A 19,165-nucleotide genomic window follows, 5' to 3' on the forward strand; every position below is an offset into this window, starting at 1 on the left:
GAATACAACTACGAAAGGTCATGTGCCGTGAAGCAGTTTTAAGACTCTTCAAGAAGTCTTAAGTCCTGGAGACAGTCACACAGTAGTGTTGATCATGAGTAAAATTGGAAAACTTAACTAAAATGGTAGATGTGCTGTTTCATAAGCCAGTGTTGTCCTGTGAAAGGATTTCCTTCAGCCACAAGATAAAGAAACCTGAGACTTGTGTCAGTCTGCTCTAGGTGCTCAATTTTCCCTGTACTCCACTAACCCATCCTAAGCCATAACTCTTAGCTTACCTGGCTTTGCTGCGCTCAGTTGCTTCACACAGCCTTCCCTACATTCAGCTGCTGTTACTCAAAAATCCCCAGCATGTAGCAAGTAATCAAGCTGATCAATGCGTGTAGCAAGCTAAATCAATGCATGTAGCAAGCTGAATCAATGCATGTAGCAAGCTGAATTCTGCGCTGTACCTCAGAATGGGATTCCAAAGGCAAATACAGCAGCCACTACATGTTTCAGTGTACAGCAACACAACATATGGCAACACAACAGGAACTTCACATGAGCAGAGACCACAATGAAGACAGTGCAGGATATATACACAATACACCTGTAGGTAGCTACATCTGTATAGGGAATAAAAGGCCACGTGTCCATACAGTGAATATGGTGTATGTTTTATTCTATTTACAGTACATTTGTTATAAATATAATACATTTCTTGAAAATCTTGAGTAGATTTTTTTTAAAACAGATCAATTGTTATAGTTACATAATAAAGTACGTGACAAATGACGATCTCATGGTTGTGAAATAGTGCATTCTGTGTTGAGATGAATGTGAAAATACTCAAACTGGTTGAAGAACTCATTTTTTGTTTAAACACCTTAGGTGGGACGTGTATGTAAACCTTGAAAGGTCGCCAGTTTCCATAAATACGAAAACTCAAAATCTGGAACTAAAGAACTGAGAAACAGAAGTGGATTTGAGAAACCTTCTTGAGCTTCACAGTAAGGTTGGGATTTATCATGACTAATGGCTTCAGACAGGAAAAAGCCAATGAGGGTTTCTTCCTGAATCATATCCTAATACAGCCACAAATATTAAACACACCATGCTGGAAGTTGTAACAGCAGTTAAGCTGCATTTTTGACAGGGCATATGACATACAAATATGTTCAGATCTCGAGTTAGATTATTTTGTGTTATGAGTATCTTAATTACCAGAGAAGAAATACATTATAAAAGGATAAACTTATTTTCAGTCCAACGTGCATTGCATTGAGAAACAAATTGACAAGTCGTCCAAATATTTTGCTATTTCCTTTCCTACCCAATCTTTAGTAACAAGTTAGATGTTTGAGGTGCTATTTCCAAAAACTGCAGCAAAATGTCAACCAACAACGTAAGAAAAGAATCCCATTTATTTTGTCTTTTAGTGTGATTTTTTTTTCAGGAAGTGGTCAGATATTATTGATAATAATCAGTGCAGGCATGGAGTTCTGCTGACTCGTTTCAAACAAAGTAACTTGGTCCACTAGCTTGGCAAATACTCTGGGAGTTCCAAGATTATAGACACCTGTATGAACGAAGCAAGCTTTCAGCTGCAGACTATAGACCTCCTGGCTTTTAAGTTGAAGCTTGTACTGTGTTTGTCCAAGCCATGTAAAAGATCCATGGATTTCTAGTGCTTCTGGGCTGGAAAAGAAGGTTACAACATTATTTCTTTGCATCTGAAGCATGTATTACCAGTTTACATGATTCCCTCCAAATTCAAGTTTTCCCAAGATTTCAGAAACCACTGTGTGTCCACCACCTCCCCCCCCCCACCCCTTACAGAGATAGGCTTGTTTCTGAAAACTTCAGTAGTCAGGAATTGGGAAATGAAGTGACTATTCTGGCAGGCTCTGAATGTGAGAGTGCCCACTGCCATTTGCTTTAGGAACTGCCACATCTTTTTGACTGCTTGCCTATGATAACTTCCCTTAAGTCAATGCCTTCCCCAAATGCACGGTGCTGTGTTCCACACGCCCTCTCTACCCTTTATCGCTAAGAGATTAAGGTTTTTCTATAGCACGACAAAGACAAGACTTTGAAAGGATAACAGCTGCAATCATAGGTATAGACAGAATTGTGCTTAACATTTTACCAAGATTCTAAATACAGCTTTGAAAAAAAAGTCTATATATATCCCTTTTACCCTTTCCTATTATATCCACACATGCCCATCTGTACAAGGATATACACACTCTGAGACAGAGTACCTAAGTTATCCTTGTGTACCTTTATGGATCCTATGTCCACCCAATTTAACTATGGGTCATTACTTCTTACCAAATACGTCTTAATGTTCTCACACTTAAGATTCTTTACAGCAGCTCTGCCCTTGGCTCAGATGCATCAGTACAGATACTTAAATTTCTCTGGTTCCTAATACAGTGCATACTATATACACAGCATCAATTATATATATGTTTATTGATAAATTCCAGTGTACTCCCAGCTTTCTACAGAACCAGCAGATACACTAACAACAGACATAGTAACAAAAACCAAACTGTCACAGTTTTATGAATTCCCACATAAGGTATTCTTAGGCTTCTCTCTTGAGCTAGAGTTAAATCAGTATGCATGTCACACAGAAATAATCAACATAAATAGACACTGTTTTAGACATATTGCATTAATAAGCTGGGGGGTGTTTAACACATTTCAAGGCACAACTACATTATCCTTCCAAAGACATGTCTTAGCAGTGCTATTACAAGACATGATCATCTCCTAAAAAAAAAAAAACCCAAAAAAAAAAAACCAGTTCAGTGAATAGATTCCTAATGTTAACTGAAAAATAAAACATACTTAAGCCTTCTATCCTCTATTTCTCAATGTGTGTATTAGGTCCTGGGCTTTTAACTTCTTATTTGTGTGAATGGACTGCTGGCAAAAAGCCAGCATTTCCCATGACCAGGCGTACCTCAATTCCTCACAATCTGTCTTCACAATCCCCCTAGAACACTCAGTGAAGGATCTTACAGTCTATTTTGTGGTAAGCATATCAAGTAGCATGATGGAATTGTCACCCGAATTACATGAGTTAAATTGCCTCGTTTTAACAGAAGTGGAAGAAATAACAATGGTATATCATGGTTCTCAATTCTCTCCTACAGAAATCCTTAGTAAAACCCTTAAAAGCAATTCACAAAATATTTCCTCAGTGCTAATACTTCTGCACATAATACTACAGTTCTAAGTGAACAGCCAGGCATAAGAACCAGCTGATAAACCTACAGGAATTCTTAAATGTACCTAAGGTTATATGACATTTTATACTAAGCCAAATTGCAGGAGGAAGTACTTGAACTTCAAAAGTAGTTTTCTACAAGTTACTTTACATATAAAAATGAAAGTCCAACAACAATTTTAACTAATTTAATTTAACTTAATTTAATTTAAACTAAGGTTACTGAAGCCTATATCTCACCAGTTCAAAAGCATTTCTGCTTTTCTAGAAAAAAACTGCAGAGTTAAACTACTCAAAAGTCACAGTTCAACGTCCTGTCTTACCGATAGTCAGAAGTAAAACTGAGCACTAACAGAAGACTCCCATTTGACTGTATGAAGCTTCTACCCCCTCAAAGAAGCCACTGTTGAAAAAACAATCCTATTCTAGATATTCAGTGCAGGTAAGACATTACAAGACTCCCCAGACTAGAAAGCCCTCTCAGAAAATACTGTTTCATTAACATTCACACATTACCTTGTTTTATGCCGCAAATCAATCATCACATCTACAACAGCCTGGGAACAATTCGAAAGTAGGAGAGTGACAGGAACCAGACAGAGGCTGCAAAAGGAAATAGTTCCATAATAAACAAAAAAAGTCTTACCCTGGACAGTTTTAATTATACTCTTAAGTAGTTAAAATGAATTTCACATAATGTAACATGTAGCTATTATGCAACATGTCAGCGTACAGAGCAATATAATCACACTGACTAGAGTTACTTCTAATAAAAGCTATTGATTGAAGCAAACAGCACTGGCTCAACTGAGCCAAATGAAGTTCAGACTTCCCCTCATCCAGCAGAGAAAGGCTAGCAAAAGCACAAAGTTGTCTATTATGACAACAGACATTTCAGAATGGGATAACATGATCCAGTATGGTGTTCAGCACATTTTGCCTACATACTTTTCTTCTGCAGTGCCTCATATAGAGGAATTGCTGGCATCTAGCCTAAAGTTTTTGCCAGAGCAGTGCCCAAACCAGACTGCACATACACATTTGTGTTAATTTAAGACACTACCCTGAACAAAACTTTATCCTGAATAAAACTATTGCTCACAATTAGTATGATTGTTTTTATAAATAATGCTGCAGCAAGAAAGACCCCAAGATATCTACAGGCAGGTAACCAAACTACCAGAGTTGAAACAGATCTATGTATACAGTAAGTGATTCATGTCACTCGAATTCCTTGCCATTGCTTATCACCTTAAATATCCTAAGCTAGACTAACAAGAAAAGAACAATTAGCAACTGTAACAAATAAGATATGAACTTGTTACTGGAACAATGTATGCTTTGTAACTGTCAATTAAGATATGCCACCTTACAAAGTATTTAAATGTCAGGGTTTTTTAAAGAAAGAAATCCACTTCTTTTGACGACTTACTTATATCAATTGAAATTCTAGAAAAATTTCAACAGTAAAGTTCTCAAATAAAATACCTCAAACCTAAATAGATATCTTTGTTACAAATACAAACCCTTTCATGAAATGAAACCCAGAGGGCTTTGTTAGTATCATGCTAACTTCAAAAGACTCATAGATCTTACAGGCTCAAATTAATTCACTCTAGCAGTCTGCTTTTTGACAGGTTAATTCTGGTATGCTTCTATGAGACAAGCCCCAGTGATCTAAACTGTTACCGCCTTCCCTCCTGACATAAATCAGAGCCATGTGCAGCTAATCTTGGCAAATCAGATGCTGTAGATATAATAGTTCTTTTCACTTAAAAGTACCTCTTACTTTCTGTCTAGCTTCTCAAAGTAGCACATTGTTTACTCTGACACCAAAAATAAATACAAAAGCAGGAAAGTATTTTCCTTTTAGTAAGTTTGATCACATTACTATTTAATATCAAAACTGTAAACTGTGGTATTACAGTATTTTGCTCTACATTAAACTTTTACCTTCAAAATTCTGCAGCAGTGAATTTAAGAATTGAGTATGATTACACCCTTGCATATCAGACTTTTATCTTTCATATCATAACCCACACTGCATCTCAGGCACCATAACCCACATAGCATCAGGGGATTTATGTCAAATTAACAATATTTCAGAAGTTCCTAATGAATGTTGCACCTTTTTTGATGAAAAGAATGACTGAAAGACTCTGGATAATGAAGACTTGTCTTGATAAGATTAGAAAGCTGCTCTGGTGTTGGTCTTGCAGGTGCTGGTGTGTTTTCAGGTCGAAAAAACTTTAGGAGAACCATTTCTGGTAATTCCTGAAACATAAATTCAGAATTACATTTAAAATATTGATATAAGGTACTGTGCAATGCAACACAAGAAATCCAGCCATAGAAGCTACAATTCACCATTATGAACTATAACTCCAGGGAAGTAAGTCTACAGCACCAGGAAGCTCAGTTTTTTTCCTATGTGTTTTGTATTTAAGCGTGCTAGATGAAGAACTGATGATTTATCTGCTGCCTTCGAGACAGATTTCACAGCTGCCTGTGAAAATGCTATGTATAAAAGTTTAAGAAAAGCATGCCACTGTTGCAGGACTTTATTAGTGTTTGGTTTTGTTTCTAAGAAAAAGGGACAGCCTTTACACAGCTCCATATACAGCAGCTGTACCTAAAAAAAAACAAAAACCCAAACAAACAATCCATCACCTGCCCTGGGAAGTTCACAACAAGAAAGAAAATACCAAAGTTTCACAAAAGAGATCCAAAGTAAAGCAAACAGAAGTGTACAGGAACATGCTAACAGTGACAGAAGAATTTATAATGCAGAATATCTTAAAAATTGTATAGCAAGCTCTTGCAGAGATAAAAGCTAACTGTCCCCAGTTGAAAACCCAAGCCAAGCACTGACACACTACTTGGGATTCATCCTAACCCTGTCGGCAGAATCAATCTCTGAAGCAGAAGAAATTAGATGATATAAGAAGATGCAACACCAAATGAAGCAATCAGGCTTCATTTGGCCCAGCACTACAGCACTGCTGTCACTCTGTCCAACATCATCTGGATGGTTTTGTTGGACAAAACACAAGTCTCTTTCATGAGCTGGATTCATTCAGGAAGGCGCTGCCTTTTAGTGTTCCTTTACAAATCTATTCCACAAAAAGTCTACCTTTAGAACAAAACAATTTGCAGCAATAAGTGTGACTGAATACTAAAGGGATGTGAAAGAAGATTTAAAAAAGCCATGTAAAGTCAGTAAAATGTAACAAATACTTTAACAGTGATGGATTGTACCTTGTAAGTTGAAAAGAAATACTACAAGCAACAAAACCTGACTCAGTAACAGACACGCTGGGTGTTCTGCAGTATGTATGAACATCTCAATCACTGTTCACCTGTGCTGGTAATACCAGGAAGACATCAAATGTTTTATAAGGCTTATGATTCTTTCTCCTTGAAAGGAAGAGTAGTTTTCTTAAAAAGTAATTTAAGAAGAAAAAAAGATATTTCACAGTAACAGTGAAATGTATTTTAAGCTTTGAATGAATCTGGCATTTCCACCCTACCTTATGACAGCATGAAATGCACAAGAGATGAGATTATAGGCTTTCATTTAAATTGATCTTTCCCTTCAAGTTACAGTCAACCAATTATTCAATGGCCTCTTCAACCACATATCAATATCCTACACACTGTAGTTTGCCCTAGAGTCAATTACCTGTTCCAAGTCCTCCCAATCAGAATTCCCGAGTATTTTTTTTAAACCCTACAAAAGACAAATATGAACGTTTATCTCTACAGACAAAAGCATCATAAAATGCAGCAGGAACATTTACTGGTGAAAGTGCAGAGCGACGTTAATATTTCAAATCTTTAGTTCTAATATTACAGCTCTGTTGAAGGACTGGAAAACAGTGAGATTAAACTATTTACCATCACAGAGCTAAACCTTACTTCCAACCAGCCTAGGTGTGTCTCAGTCAGAAAAGGTCTTTGTCTCCAACTTCAGATGCTCAGAGTCTAGGTTTATTGTAATTGTGTACCTAAAACAAAGGCTAAGACATGACATTTAGTATATGATTCTCCTACCTAGTGGTTCTGGTCAAAACAAAGCACTTGCAAATGGTAACCAAGAAGATACACATACAGATCAGGGAGTTACCTATAAACACCTAATAAATACTGAAGTTTTACAATGCATTAAATTTCTGTTCTACTCTGGAAACTGGGAAACTGGATCTAGCCTATATAAAAAAAAAAAAAAAAAAAGATGCCTATACCTACTTGGGCACCTGTACCCTCTCTTCAAGAACACGGATCAAGCAGGTAACAGCCTCAAGACTTGTGGTTATTTATACTTCAAAACAAAGTAAAGCAAAATCAAGAACCAAACAGGTTGCTGAACCCCCAGAATAGCAGCCCAAATGGGCAAATACTGAAGTTCTGACACCTGAAGTCTGCTTGTTGACCCATTATGATTCCTTGCAAAGCTTCTAGCAATACCATGGGCTAAACTAGACAGCAAACACCATATACTGCATACAAGAAGGCAACAACAATAGTTAAGATGTTCCCTTAAAAAAAAAAAAAATGGTTAAGGTGTAATTTGAAGGCCTCATCCAAGCATACTGGTAGAGATCCGAAAAAGCTTAACTCTAAGAAGCTTCATCATAAGAAGAGTTTGGAAGAACGGGGGGGGGGGGGGGGCGGGGAGGAGAGGGAAGTGCTTTTTGCTGTCATTTTAAATTACACAGCTGTATTTTTAAGCTTCTGATTTGTTAACAAGAAACACACACCATGCAGTAGCACCAGGACCACAGCACTCCCACAGTTACTTTCCAAGAGCTATGAACTGTGCAACTGGTGCTAGGAAAGTTGTTTCTATTTTCATAAAACTTTTTACTCCCCAAAGCCCTCTAAAAAGGCCAGCTTCAAATAAATACACTCAAAACTAGACATAAGCTTGCTGCTCCAAGTAGAATAATCTCAACATTATCTCTAGTACAAAATAATCTCAACATTATCTAGTACAAAAGAGCCAGGACCTTCAGCATTTTGCTATTTCAAAACAAATGTATACATCTTCCCTACTTATACTTCTGACATTGCGTATTACTTGTTCACACTTGTTTAGATATCTCGTGCAACTGTACTAAGCTAAAAGTTGGAAAAGTCAAAATTTTCACCATTCAAAGCATCTTTTCCATTATCTGATAGATTTAATAGACAGGTCTGCTCATAATACGTTCCTTAATTTCTTAGGACACACTTCCAAATTGTAAAGTTCTTCCTTTCTGTCAGATAGATGGAAATAATGATATCCTCACATGCAGTCATTTTAAAGGACTTTTCCATGTGATATTAGACAACTTAAAAGTTTTCAATTTCAAAAAACAAACCTGTCAATAACAGGGTCAATGTGCTCTTAAACACACAAAGTTGAACAACACAATTTGATTTCCAAGTTGTATGTAAATTCAACATATCTGCCCCATACATCTCAAGTTACTTATAGCCAGAATAATTATTAACATGCCCAGTCAAGTATGAGGGACAAATATGCACAGCAAGAAAGAAAACCCAAACAGGAAACTCTGGAATGCTACTAAAGCATAAGTAAAAGCAGAGTACATGAAAGCAGGAGAGTAAGAGGGAGACAAACTAATGTGCCTTTCTCCTTTTCCCATTTTAGATCAGACAATTTCCATTTTTAAACCTCAATTTTAAGTTGGTTTCCTTCACCATGTGATTCATCTATATTCAGTCTAGCTCCTAACCATAGAAATGATGACTCCAGGAACAGCATTTTGCTAACACACCAGCAATAATGCGTTTGAAAACACAAAATATCATCAGTCTATCAATGGGTAAAGCAGCAGATTTCTTTTTTGCTACTTGGAATGTTTCATTCATGGCAATAACATAGGCCAGTCCTCCAAAACTGGTACAGTTTTTTTCCTGCTCTGTATTAATTATGTTAATTAACATAAAATGTGGAAAAAGTCCATTTCTGCTCTTTATGTTTATTTACCCTTAATAATTTTCTTTAAATCAGATTAGTGGAGGGTAAGCAAAGCCTTCAATCCACTCCAACAATCTGTATTTGATTCAAGTACTCCTTCCCTTTTTTTTATTCTGTAAAAAAAACCCCAAATTCCTGAACTAGCACAAGTTGCTACTTCCAGTAATTCACCGTTTGGAAATGTACAGTTATTTGAATGCTACCCTCTCCTACTTTTAAGATCTTCTTAATTCCACCTCTATTAAGAAGCAGTGTTACCAAAACTTATCATCTCTGAAGTGAAACAGTTGAAGGCCAGGTTGGACGAAGCCTTGGGTGACATGGTTTAGTGTGAGGTGTCCCTGCCCATGGCAGGGGGGTTGGAACTAGATGATCTTAAGGTCCTTTCCAACCCTAACTATTCTACGATTCTATGAAACAGTGCCAAAATGCCTGCATCCACGCAGTATGCATTTTATGGGTTTTTACTTCGGGCTACCACAATCTAATCCACAGGACTAACAAACAGCCCAGAAGCACATCATGTGCAGTCCTGGAGCATACCTGGATTAATTCTACCTGGAAGGTACCCACTTTGTGCAATACACAACCATTTCACAATGAAAACAGAGGGCTTTAATGGTGACAGCATGTTGTAAAAAGCACACCTGATCTAAAACACAGTCATAGGCATTTTCTCTCATATAGACTTCAGTCAAAACTAAGTTTACACTCTCTAATGTGTTTCAGAAGTATGGATACACTATTTCCAAATATGCTGGGATGCCCAAGTGAAAAGCCCCTACTAGACCACATCTCAACTTCCATAAGGATGAAGTCTTTGCCAGTCAGAAGTATGCCAAATGCCCCAGCTCCACACTACTACTTCCATGCCACTGTATTACACTGTGCTTTTTCCTTTGGAATCTTCTGAATTCACCAGAGTAGAAAAATACAGAAGACAGCAATGAGAATACTGATGAACAGCCCCAAATGTAAATGGATGTTTGAAGTATTTGAAGGTTTTGCCCTATTATTAAGTGAGGGTAGAGGGATCATGAACAAGAGACAGAATAACTATTTTGGATGCAATCTAAATTGACCCGCTATCTGTTCCGCATCCCTGTTACAAGCATTACATGTTCCACCTGTCCTTGCATCTCAGTCAGTAGTCTCACATCCTGGCTTGGACATATGACGAAGATGACTTTATACCAGTGCACCCAACTACCAGCAGTTGCTGGTAGATTGGAAGAACTTAAACATTACTCTGCCAATGAATACTGATCTACTGTTCTTCTCAGTGCTTTCCTGCAGCTTTGTTTTTTTGAACAGTTCTGGAAGTTTCTATAAATCCAAACTAAATCCTTAAAAGCTGTCAAAGAATTAGTGAGATATTCCAGAACTGACAAAGCAGTAGAAATCGACCAGCACACAGAATTTAAACAAAATACAAAGCAAGCTACCTTGATTTGTTCAATGTAGCTATTTGATGAATTCAGCTAAGATTTGAGTAATTTCTCAGTGGGCTAGAAGAAATAAAGATGCAGACAGAAATCTTGTTCATGTTTTTCCCAAGTATACGAGACCCTGTTCTTGGTTGATAATGGCTATATTGCCAGGCAGACAAAAATTCCTTTGCTGGCTGCAACAGCATGAAGCGGAAGCAGCACAAGTCAAGAAGAAAGTCACTGAAGAGCAGCCACAAATAGAACACATCAAGCAATACAGACAGCAGACTCTTGCATTCTAGGTGCACCCTGTTCAGAATCTGCAAATTTATTTTTTTCCCCAGATCTGAGCAGACCTTTATAATGTAAGAACGGGTAACCAACATTCATTGGGTAAAAAGCACGCATCTCCATCTCCCTCTGCTGTCTAGACCACAGAAAACAACTTCTGTACTGTCAGCACAAGACAGTCAGGAACAGTCTAGTTCCAAGTCCCATGTATGATTTAGAGAATAAATACAGATTTGCATGAGAAAAAATTTGAATGCTACGTACAAGCTTCAATACAATATACTAAAAAAATTGTTAGAAATTTGGGTTCAGGATTCCCCCAGGCCTCCACTCCCAGCTTTTCACTACTTGTGAAAATTTAACTCAAGAGCAAGATAATTCAAAAGACAATACACAGTCCTTAATTGTTCATTATTTTTCTCTACCTAGCCTCATTTAATCCTATTTTGGGGATTCTTTTAATTCTTAAACGTGAACAAAGTAAACTGCTGCAAAGTCTCAAATCAATTAATTTGTTATTCTTCACCTTCCATGTCAGAAGGGTTTATCTACTCTCCTCACAGTATAAAGTGCCAATTAAAAGAAAGTGGTACATGAGGCACATACAATTTCTCAATCCTTAACAGTCCCAAGACTGCAAGCTCTCAAAATCCAAGTTAAATCTGGGCTTTGCTTATTATGAGGATACAGAATCTACAGATTTATTAAAAACAACCACTACTACTCTTGCACCAGATTTCAAGTGCATCGCAACACAGAGGTATTTTGGCTTCTAACCAAGGTACAGAATACTTCAAAGGAAGCATGTGCCTTATGCTCAAGTGAATACCATAATCAGTACAGCATCTATTTGATTACAGCTGTAATCATAATAAACAAACTAGAAAGATTATAGACAGAATACTTATATAGTATGTATTCCTCAAAACAAATTGAGAATACATCTGGATCATCCTTGTTGCTGGTGGCAGGATTCAGTTCTTAGTTTGAAACTGAATTTGAGGGAGACAGCTAGAGTTCCAGTGCAGTCAACAAGAAATGTAAATTTCTACCTCTACCATGTCCACTTGTTTGTTTACTTTAGGATGCAGTTATGATTCAATCCTACTTGTCTTCCCACCCATTTGCCAGAACTAGACCTCCAGAAGATCATAAGTCCACAATGTTTTCTCTCCTGATGTCTGCAGAATGATCTACTGTTGTATTATTTTTAATGTCTTGAGGTGCATGCACCAGAGTGGGCAGCTGTCACTAGACTAATACACCTAGCATTGCTCAGCATAGCTTGAGTTCACATGTGGAAAGGCTTTTTTGGGGGTGTGGGGGTGTTAAGTGAAAACACAGTCTTCAAACATTAGTACTTAAATTTTCCTATTTTTCAGTACTAATGAACACCAACCAGTTCAGCTCAAACTACACTCCCCTTTTGACCTATTTTCATCTATTTCACAGCACAAAGAAGTAAATGGAAAGATCATCCTAATGATGTGTAAATACTTACAGGCTTATGAACCAAAATCAAGAGCACAGCTTCAGAGTAATTCACAAAATGCTATAGCATTTATAAAAAGACATATTTGTCCTATATTGCTTTCTGCACAAATACAATGTATAGTAGTACTTTTTGCTGCAACTTTGAGTAAGAGCTCACTAAAAGCTATGTATGATGTTTGCAACATTGGTAAAAACAACAGGATCAGCACCAAAGCAAGAACAGCAATGCACTGCTCAGCAGAAGACCAAACAAGTACAAGACTTGTACTTCATTTTGCACATTCTTCTTTAAACACTTGAACTGCATCTAACATAGGTGCTTTTATAGAAATTATCTATAGCTTCCATAGATGTTTCTGATTCATGTAACAGAAGACATCCACCAGTTTCTTACAGATGCTGTTTTCTTTGAACAATCAAACAGGCTACAAAACTTCAATGTGATAAAATATACTATTAATAGATCAGTTCCAGTGAAGCTTTCAATGTCTTTAACTGACCCAGTGTTTCTGCTTTTCTAACATTTTACACTAAAGATCGTCATTTAAAAGTTGTGAAGAGTAGCAGAATTTATAAAAGTGATTTTGTACGACTCAAAACCAATTTCATCACTTTACTATTGACTTTGTTATGAAGTAATTGTTAACTTTGTCTTAGCGCTATTAATAAGCTCCTGATTCTACCATGAAATGCCACAGAACAATTCAGTCCAACTGCATAGCAGTATACTTACTTGTATATTGCTTTTCTCATCTTTAAACTGAGCCTAGCTATTCCAAATAGACAACTAATCAAAGCTGAAGTCAGTCTGGATTATTCAGTAATAACACACATCTAATGTTAGATTCTACAAAAGCACCCAAAGCTATTCCATTTAGAAGAAAACGGATCGAGTCTATTTTCAGAAAGAAGCAACTGTAAAGGAAAACTTCACACTAGATTACCTGCTTCTGAGGAAACGAAAAAGCCTCCTTCCCAACTGTATGAAGGGCAACATGATGCTGGCCCTCCAAAATAAGCTGCTTGTTGTCTTCCACAACATATGCCTACAAAACATAATACAAAGACATTGGCAGACCAGAAACCACCATAAGCATCATAATACAGAATTACTGTCTTTCCCTCTAACATAAGTGGAAGATGTTGTACTGTTCAAAATTTAAAGACTAGCATGACATATTGACTTTACGTGTATGCCTTTAATTTTGCAAGCACAGAAAACTGCTGAAGTTTAGACTGCCAATTTCCACTATTTAGTATTTGTGTTCTGGTAAATGAGATCCTCCCCTTCAAAGACAGACAGGATCACTGTTACAAGTCTATGATAAAAGAAAGCACAAATCTCTAAGATTTCAGAATTTTCTCTTTTAAGAGAAGAGCTTAAAAGAACTGGGTGCATCCAGAGTAATGTAAAACCACTTAAGCATACTTATTACTGTAATAGCTGTTAAGACTGTCTTTGCTTCTTAACACCATTTTAGTTCATTTTCCTGTTTTCAGAAAAAAAATTTCATTCAAATTTTGTACGAGTATACTTAGATGTTTAGGATGCCATATTAAATTATTTTTGTAACAGTAATTTCATGGCTAAATTACTACAAAGCTCATAACCATACATACCTTCCATAGTACGACAATGTTCAAATCGACTTCGCTGCATCTTTGTATCAATCTGACTGTCTCATCAAACAATTGTTTCCCAGCCCTTTGAGATGCATGAGTATGAGACCGCACATGTGTTCTTTTAAATTCAGTGGACAAGCTCTGAAAAAAAAAGTCTGCACAAGGACTGGCTGAGCTTATTATCTGCAAGAAAAACAAAAGCCAGAATGTGTCATCAGGTAAGGATTCAAGCTGACACAAGTTACTCTTAACAGGGCTCATCACTGTAGTGTTATCTTGCTTTGCTTCCCTTTGCAAACCCGCAAGACGCCACACATCTTGGTTTCCATGCTTGCCTTATTAGAGATCAGCCCTACCTAATAAGCTAAAGTAACTCAGGGAAACAGAGCTACAGAATATTGGCCTAAAACTATGAATAACAAACTTGGAAGCAAAAGCTTTGATTATTACAAGACAGCCTACTGTCATACATTAACTTTAGTGGTGAGAGCTGATGTGTCCCAACTAACTCACAATATTCATGAGCAAATCATACTTATGGATACTTTCCTCAGGTCTGCTAGAGTTACTTACCAAGTTAGAAGCATACGCTTTGCTAGCAATAGCACAGATAACAGATTGCACAGGATATTCCCTGCACAGACAGAAATACTGTGCCGTTTGCCAAGTTTGTCATTGTGCTGGGCTTTTCCAATACCAAATCTTGATAAGGAAGTAGTGGTTTCAAGACCAACAACAGTGATACTTGGAGATACCAGGATGAGTAACAAACTTGAGCTTCCTAACCTCTCCTTTTCAAAAAGGTTAGCCTTTCCAAAATGTGCTACTGCATTAGCAAAATACTCATACTGTCTAGAAGGCAGGGTCCCCTCCCCGCACATGACAGGGATACCTTGTACAAGACAGAATACAGTCATACCAGTTCACCTACCTGTTCGTTTCCAAAGACAATGTCTGCAAATGTGTAATTTTCTAAAGGATAAAAACAGAAGGAATCGTTTCAGCATTATGAGAAATCACAATTCCAGCATACAGTATCCAAATAGTATTTTCTTTCAAAGGTCACCACATTCAGGAGAGAACCTACCTTCTGAGTTTTTGCATCTTACTGCTTTAAAACATAACTTTGCTCTCTCTCTGCTAGCAAGCTTAGTATCTGGAAAAAAAAAAATAAAATTTGCAAGATTTTTTTTTTTGCAAGATTTTCCCCCCACCCCCAACATTGTAAGTCCCTCATTAGCCAAAATTCAGCCTTTAAACTTCACAAGTAAGAGCCATACTGATAATACTCAGAAAAGCATGACTGATCAAGCACTGCAACTCTATGCTAGTCACGAGGACACATCTGTTGAGCCCTTCCATCTATTACTAGAGCAGTAAGCAAGTCATAATACAATGACAAGATATAGAGAAAGAAGGAACAGACCACAAGATTCAGTTTACCTGGCTAGCTCACCCTAAATATTACAAAAGAGGAATACTAAGACTAGACTAATTTCTAAGTACTTAAATGTCAGCATACAAGTAAAGATTACATTTGTTATTGTATCTAACCAGCACTTTTTTTTTTTGCCTGGTATAGTTACCCTTTTCAAAAATCAGCAGCTTCTATTAGTGAAGGCAGGATACTGCCCTAGCAATTCTGGTGTATTTCTAATTTCTAATAATAAGAAGCACGTGTCAAATACTGTTGATCGGTTAAATTCAACACTGATATATAATTAATAGAACACTGAAATTTGTTTGTTAAAACAAATCTGTGACCTGGATTTCTCTACATCACAGAAATTAATCTTACCTGTAAATTAAGGCCATTTTTAAAACTGATGAAGTCTGAAAGTTACCTTTCAATATGTTTCTTGAAACACTAGCAGAAGAAAGGTTGTAGCATGTTTGAAAGTGACAGAGCTTTTAGAAATTAATTATTCTGAGAGTCAAACTACTTGTAATACTCTTTTTAACTGCTCTTGTCAAGCAGAAGCTAGACTTGCCATGCTTATGGTGATACACACCTTTGTCTTCAGAGATATTAACAGATTTTTGAAGTTTCCAGTGCTTGCTGTTACTTGAAACTTGTACTATATGAAATTCTTTAACACCAGTCTCACTCTAAGGAAGAGACAAAAATTATGTCAAGACCGATCACAGTTGTAACATCCTACATCACATCGTAAGTGTTCACTGCAAGGAAGCATTGTTAGAATCTTAACTCATTATTCACACCTTCCAGAACACAGTACTAAGGAGAGACAAGGGAATTAAGACCCAATGTAATGTAAAACAACAGTCCCAGTTCACAGCAACTTCCAATTCCAGCAAACAAAGCCACACAAAAAATAAACAAAGATCCCCCCAAAAAATACCTGGAAACTAGTATTTTGGATAAAGGTAACTAATAAAAGCTAGGCTTTTAACTCCAATGCAGAACACTGTGTGCAAAGCCACTTAATAAAAATTCTTCCCTTCCTGGGACTTATGATCTAGCAATGTTCCTAAAGTAATTTTAGAAATTGTTTTGGTTTATGTATATACACAATGAAAAGTAGCTTTTGGGGGTGGTTTTATTTCTTGGAAAGAGTAAGTGAGATGGTAGTGGAAAATTAAGTCTCATACAAGGTTATCTGTTACCTTGGTAAGTACTTTATAAAAATATTCCTTCCCCCTCAAAGAAGGGGTGGACAATATTCACTTTAGTAGACACTATTCGCTCAAAAAAAATAGAGTGTATACACCTTTAAAGCAAAATGACAAATTAGCTTAGTGTTTCCACTACCAGCTGAGTGGTTAGAAATTTTATAAACAGAGGATTCAATTACCTTGCTGTGTGGTTGAAAGAATGGGAGCAGCTTTACCAAGAAAATGAGTAAACTTAGATTAGCATGGTAGCAAGAATTAAATATTTTCATCTGCCTTGCTAAGCCAACAGACCACAACAGATATACCTGCATTTGGAGTACATCAGCAAACAATGCCTTTTAGAGTTTGCCAATAAATATAAACACAGAAGCTTTCTTTCAGTTAGAGCTTAAATTTTGACTTTACATTACCACTAATTCTACCAGTGTTTTCATTGAGAGGCTAGAGTGGGGAACCTGGTTGCCTTATTTAGAACTACCTTTGAAGTTCTGATCATCAATAACATTCATAAATTTGGAATAAATCTTCCTCAAAGAAAAAAAAAATCTAAGCTACAGTACTGGAAGAGATAGATATAGCAGACTTCCAGTGAGTTGAGATAAAATACTTAATGTTAGTAATCTCTTTCCAGCAGTATCTGTACTGATCATATACACAAGGTTTACTTGGTGTTCACAAAACAGTTGCCAAAACACTTATACTTAAGTCTTGGTTCTACTGATGGCACTTCGATATCTGTTGAGCTTTATAACAGTATTATTATTAAAAAGTAAGAACTTACAGTGTTGATATTTTCTACATCCACAAACACCAACATATTGCCCCCTCTGCCTTCTTCGTCTTCAAGTGCATTACTTCTGCAGACAGTAGCTCGAATATGCAGAGACCGGCTAGTACAAATAACTGCAGTGTGCCTTAATACTCTATGACTAGGAAGGAGGGAGAAGGAAAAAAGAAAGAAAAAAAACACAACAAAACATTCTGAACAACCAAGACTGCTGTCCAGAATCTGTCATTAAGAAGTTTAGCTTTTAACAACATCAAAGCTATTAGACAATTTATTGTTTTCAACCACCAAAGAGACATTTTCTTTCTAGCTTCCTATCAAAAAAATACTATATTTAACAATCATGCTGCATGGGTAGGTGCTGTTCAAGCATCCAGTCTCTTAGCCAGCTTGAAATACTGAAAAAAGTTCATGTTACCATGATGAAATCTTTTGTTCAGTGTAGACGAGACTTTCTTTTCCAACATGCAGAAACAAGTCAAGTCATGTTTTTTAGCCTGTATGCCTCAAAGACGTGCTTCCAAAGAAACTAAACAGAGCTTGCGTTAACAGCAAGAGACACTTTGATAGAAGCAGTGTACACTGTAATTTCACACAGAGATTAGATCGTATAGCAGAAAAAACTACTGCTTAGAATAGCAGGTAACAGGCCATTTCTACATCACCACAGAAACTGAAAGAAATTCACATTTATGGTTACAATATTTATAGTGTGTCTTACAAGTATGACAAAAGCAGATAAAACTTACCACATTTTTGAGTGTCTTTTAATACTCTCATAGTAAAACAAAAAGTTAATTTCATGAACACCTTCTTCATCTGGTCCCCGTAACCACATTGGCAGCTGCACTGAAGCCCCAGGAAGAAGAACAGCATCAGGAAGTGGGACGTTTATTACTTCAGGCTGACCTCCTGGGCCAACCCCAAAGTCTACAGAAGAAGCTGAAGATAGCAGTGCTGTACGCACAGAGGTAGGATCTGTCACAACAGTCTTGTAAGCACTACAGTTTTCAGAAGCTGAAGGACTTAGTGGTGTTAGAACAGCAGTATTTCCACCAAACGTAAAAAATTCTGGATGCTTGGACACAACCTTCAGTGCAGTAAGAGGACACTTGCTTACATTCACAAATTCTACATATGCTTTTCTGATTTCTCCACAGAGAAGCCCTGTAGGAAAATTTATAAAGAACACCTGCATGGGAGAGAACAGGAGAAAAGAAAAACCTGAACACTGAGCCAATTTACAAATAAGCATGAAAACAGCAATCAACTTATTTAAACTGCATTGCTCTCTACAGCTTCCTGAGGAGGGCAAGTGGAGAGTGAGGTGCTGATCTCTTCTCCCTGGTATCCAGCAATAGAACATACAAGAATGGTTTGCAGCTGTGCCAGGGGAGAGATTTAGACTGGACATTAGAAAGCATGTCCTTACTAAGAGGGTGGTTAAACACCAGAACAGGCTTTCTAGAAAGGTGGTCAATGCCCCAAGACTGTCAGTGTTTAAGAGGCATTTGGCATGCTTTTAACTTCTAAATTTTCAACTTTATCTGCCTTGGAGTGGTCAGGCAGTTGGACTAGATGACTGATGAAACATTCTAGTCTATGAAGTGTTGTCATTAAGCAGACCAATTTAATAAGCCTACTAAGGAAAATCACTGTGTTCTAACTAACCAACTTGAAGAACTATTCTAGAT

The 19,165-nt window shown here is 37.0% G+C and overlaps 1 protein-coding gene across 2 annotated transcripts in view; it reads right to left on the reverse strand.

Moving 5' to 3' along the window:
- Nucleotides 1-638: 638 nt before the first annotated feature.
- The window catches only part of TRAPPC8 (trafficking protein particle complex subunit 8), a 50,113-nt gene continuing 31,586 nt past the window's right edge, over nt 639-19,165 (reverse strand). Inside the window, exons 21-31 of one of the 2 annotated variants that reach the window (XM_065668184.1) lie at nt 18,221-18,663; nt 17,466-17,613; nt 16,060-16,156; nt 15,135-15,203; nt 14,979-15,019; nt 14,045-14,230; nt 13,369-13,470; nt 6,906-6,953; nt 5,352-5,497; nt 3,740-3,826; nt 639-1,680 (exon numbers count right to left, since the gene is read on the reverse strand). In XM_065668184.1, coding sequence (XP_065524256.1) covers nt 1,446-1,680; nt 3,740-3,826; nt 5,352-5,497; nt 6,906-6,953; nt 13,369-13,470; nt 14,045-14,230; nt 14,979-15,019; nt 15,135-15,203; nt 16,060-16,156; nt 17,466-17,613; nt 18,221-18,663 — 1,602 coding nt within the window. In that variant the 3' untranslated portion in view covers nt 639-1,445. The remainder of the gene's footprint in view (nt 1,681-3,739; nt 3,827-5,351; nt 5,498-6,905; nt 6,954-13,368; nt 13,471-14,044; nt 14,231-14,978; nt 15,020-15,134; nt 15,204-16,059; nt 16,157-17,465; nt 17,614-18,220; nt 18,664-19,165) is intronic. The other variant, XM_065668183.1, reaches the window with a different exon arrangement.

This window comes from Lathamus discolor, chromosome 2 (assembly GCF_037157495.1).
Source record: "Lathamus discolor isolate bLatDis1 chromosome 2, bLatDis1.hap1, whole genome shotgun sequence".
Lineage (NCBI taxonomy): Eukaryota > Metazoa > Chordata > Aves > Psittaciformes > Psittacidae > Lathamus > Lathamus discolor.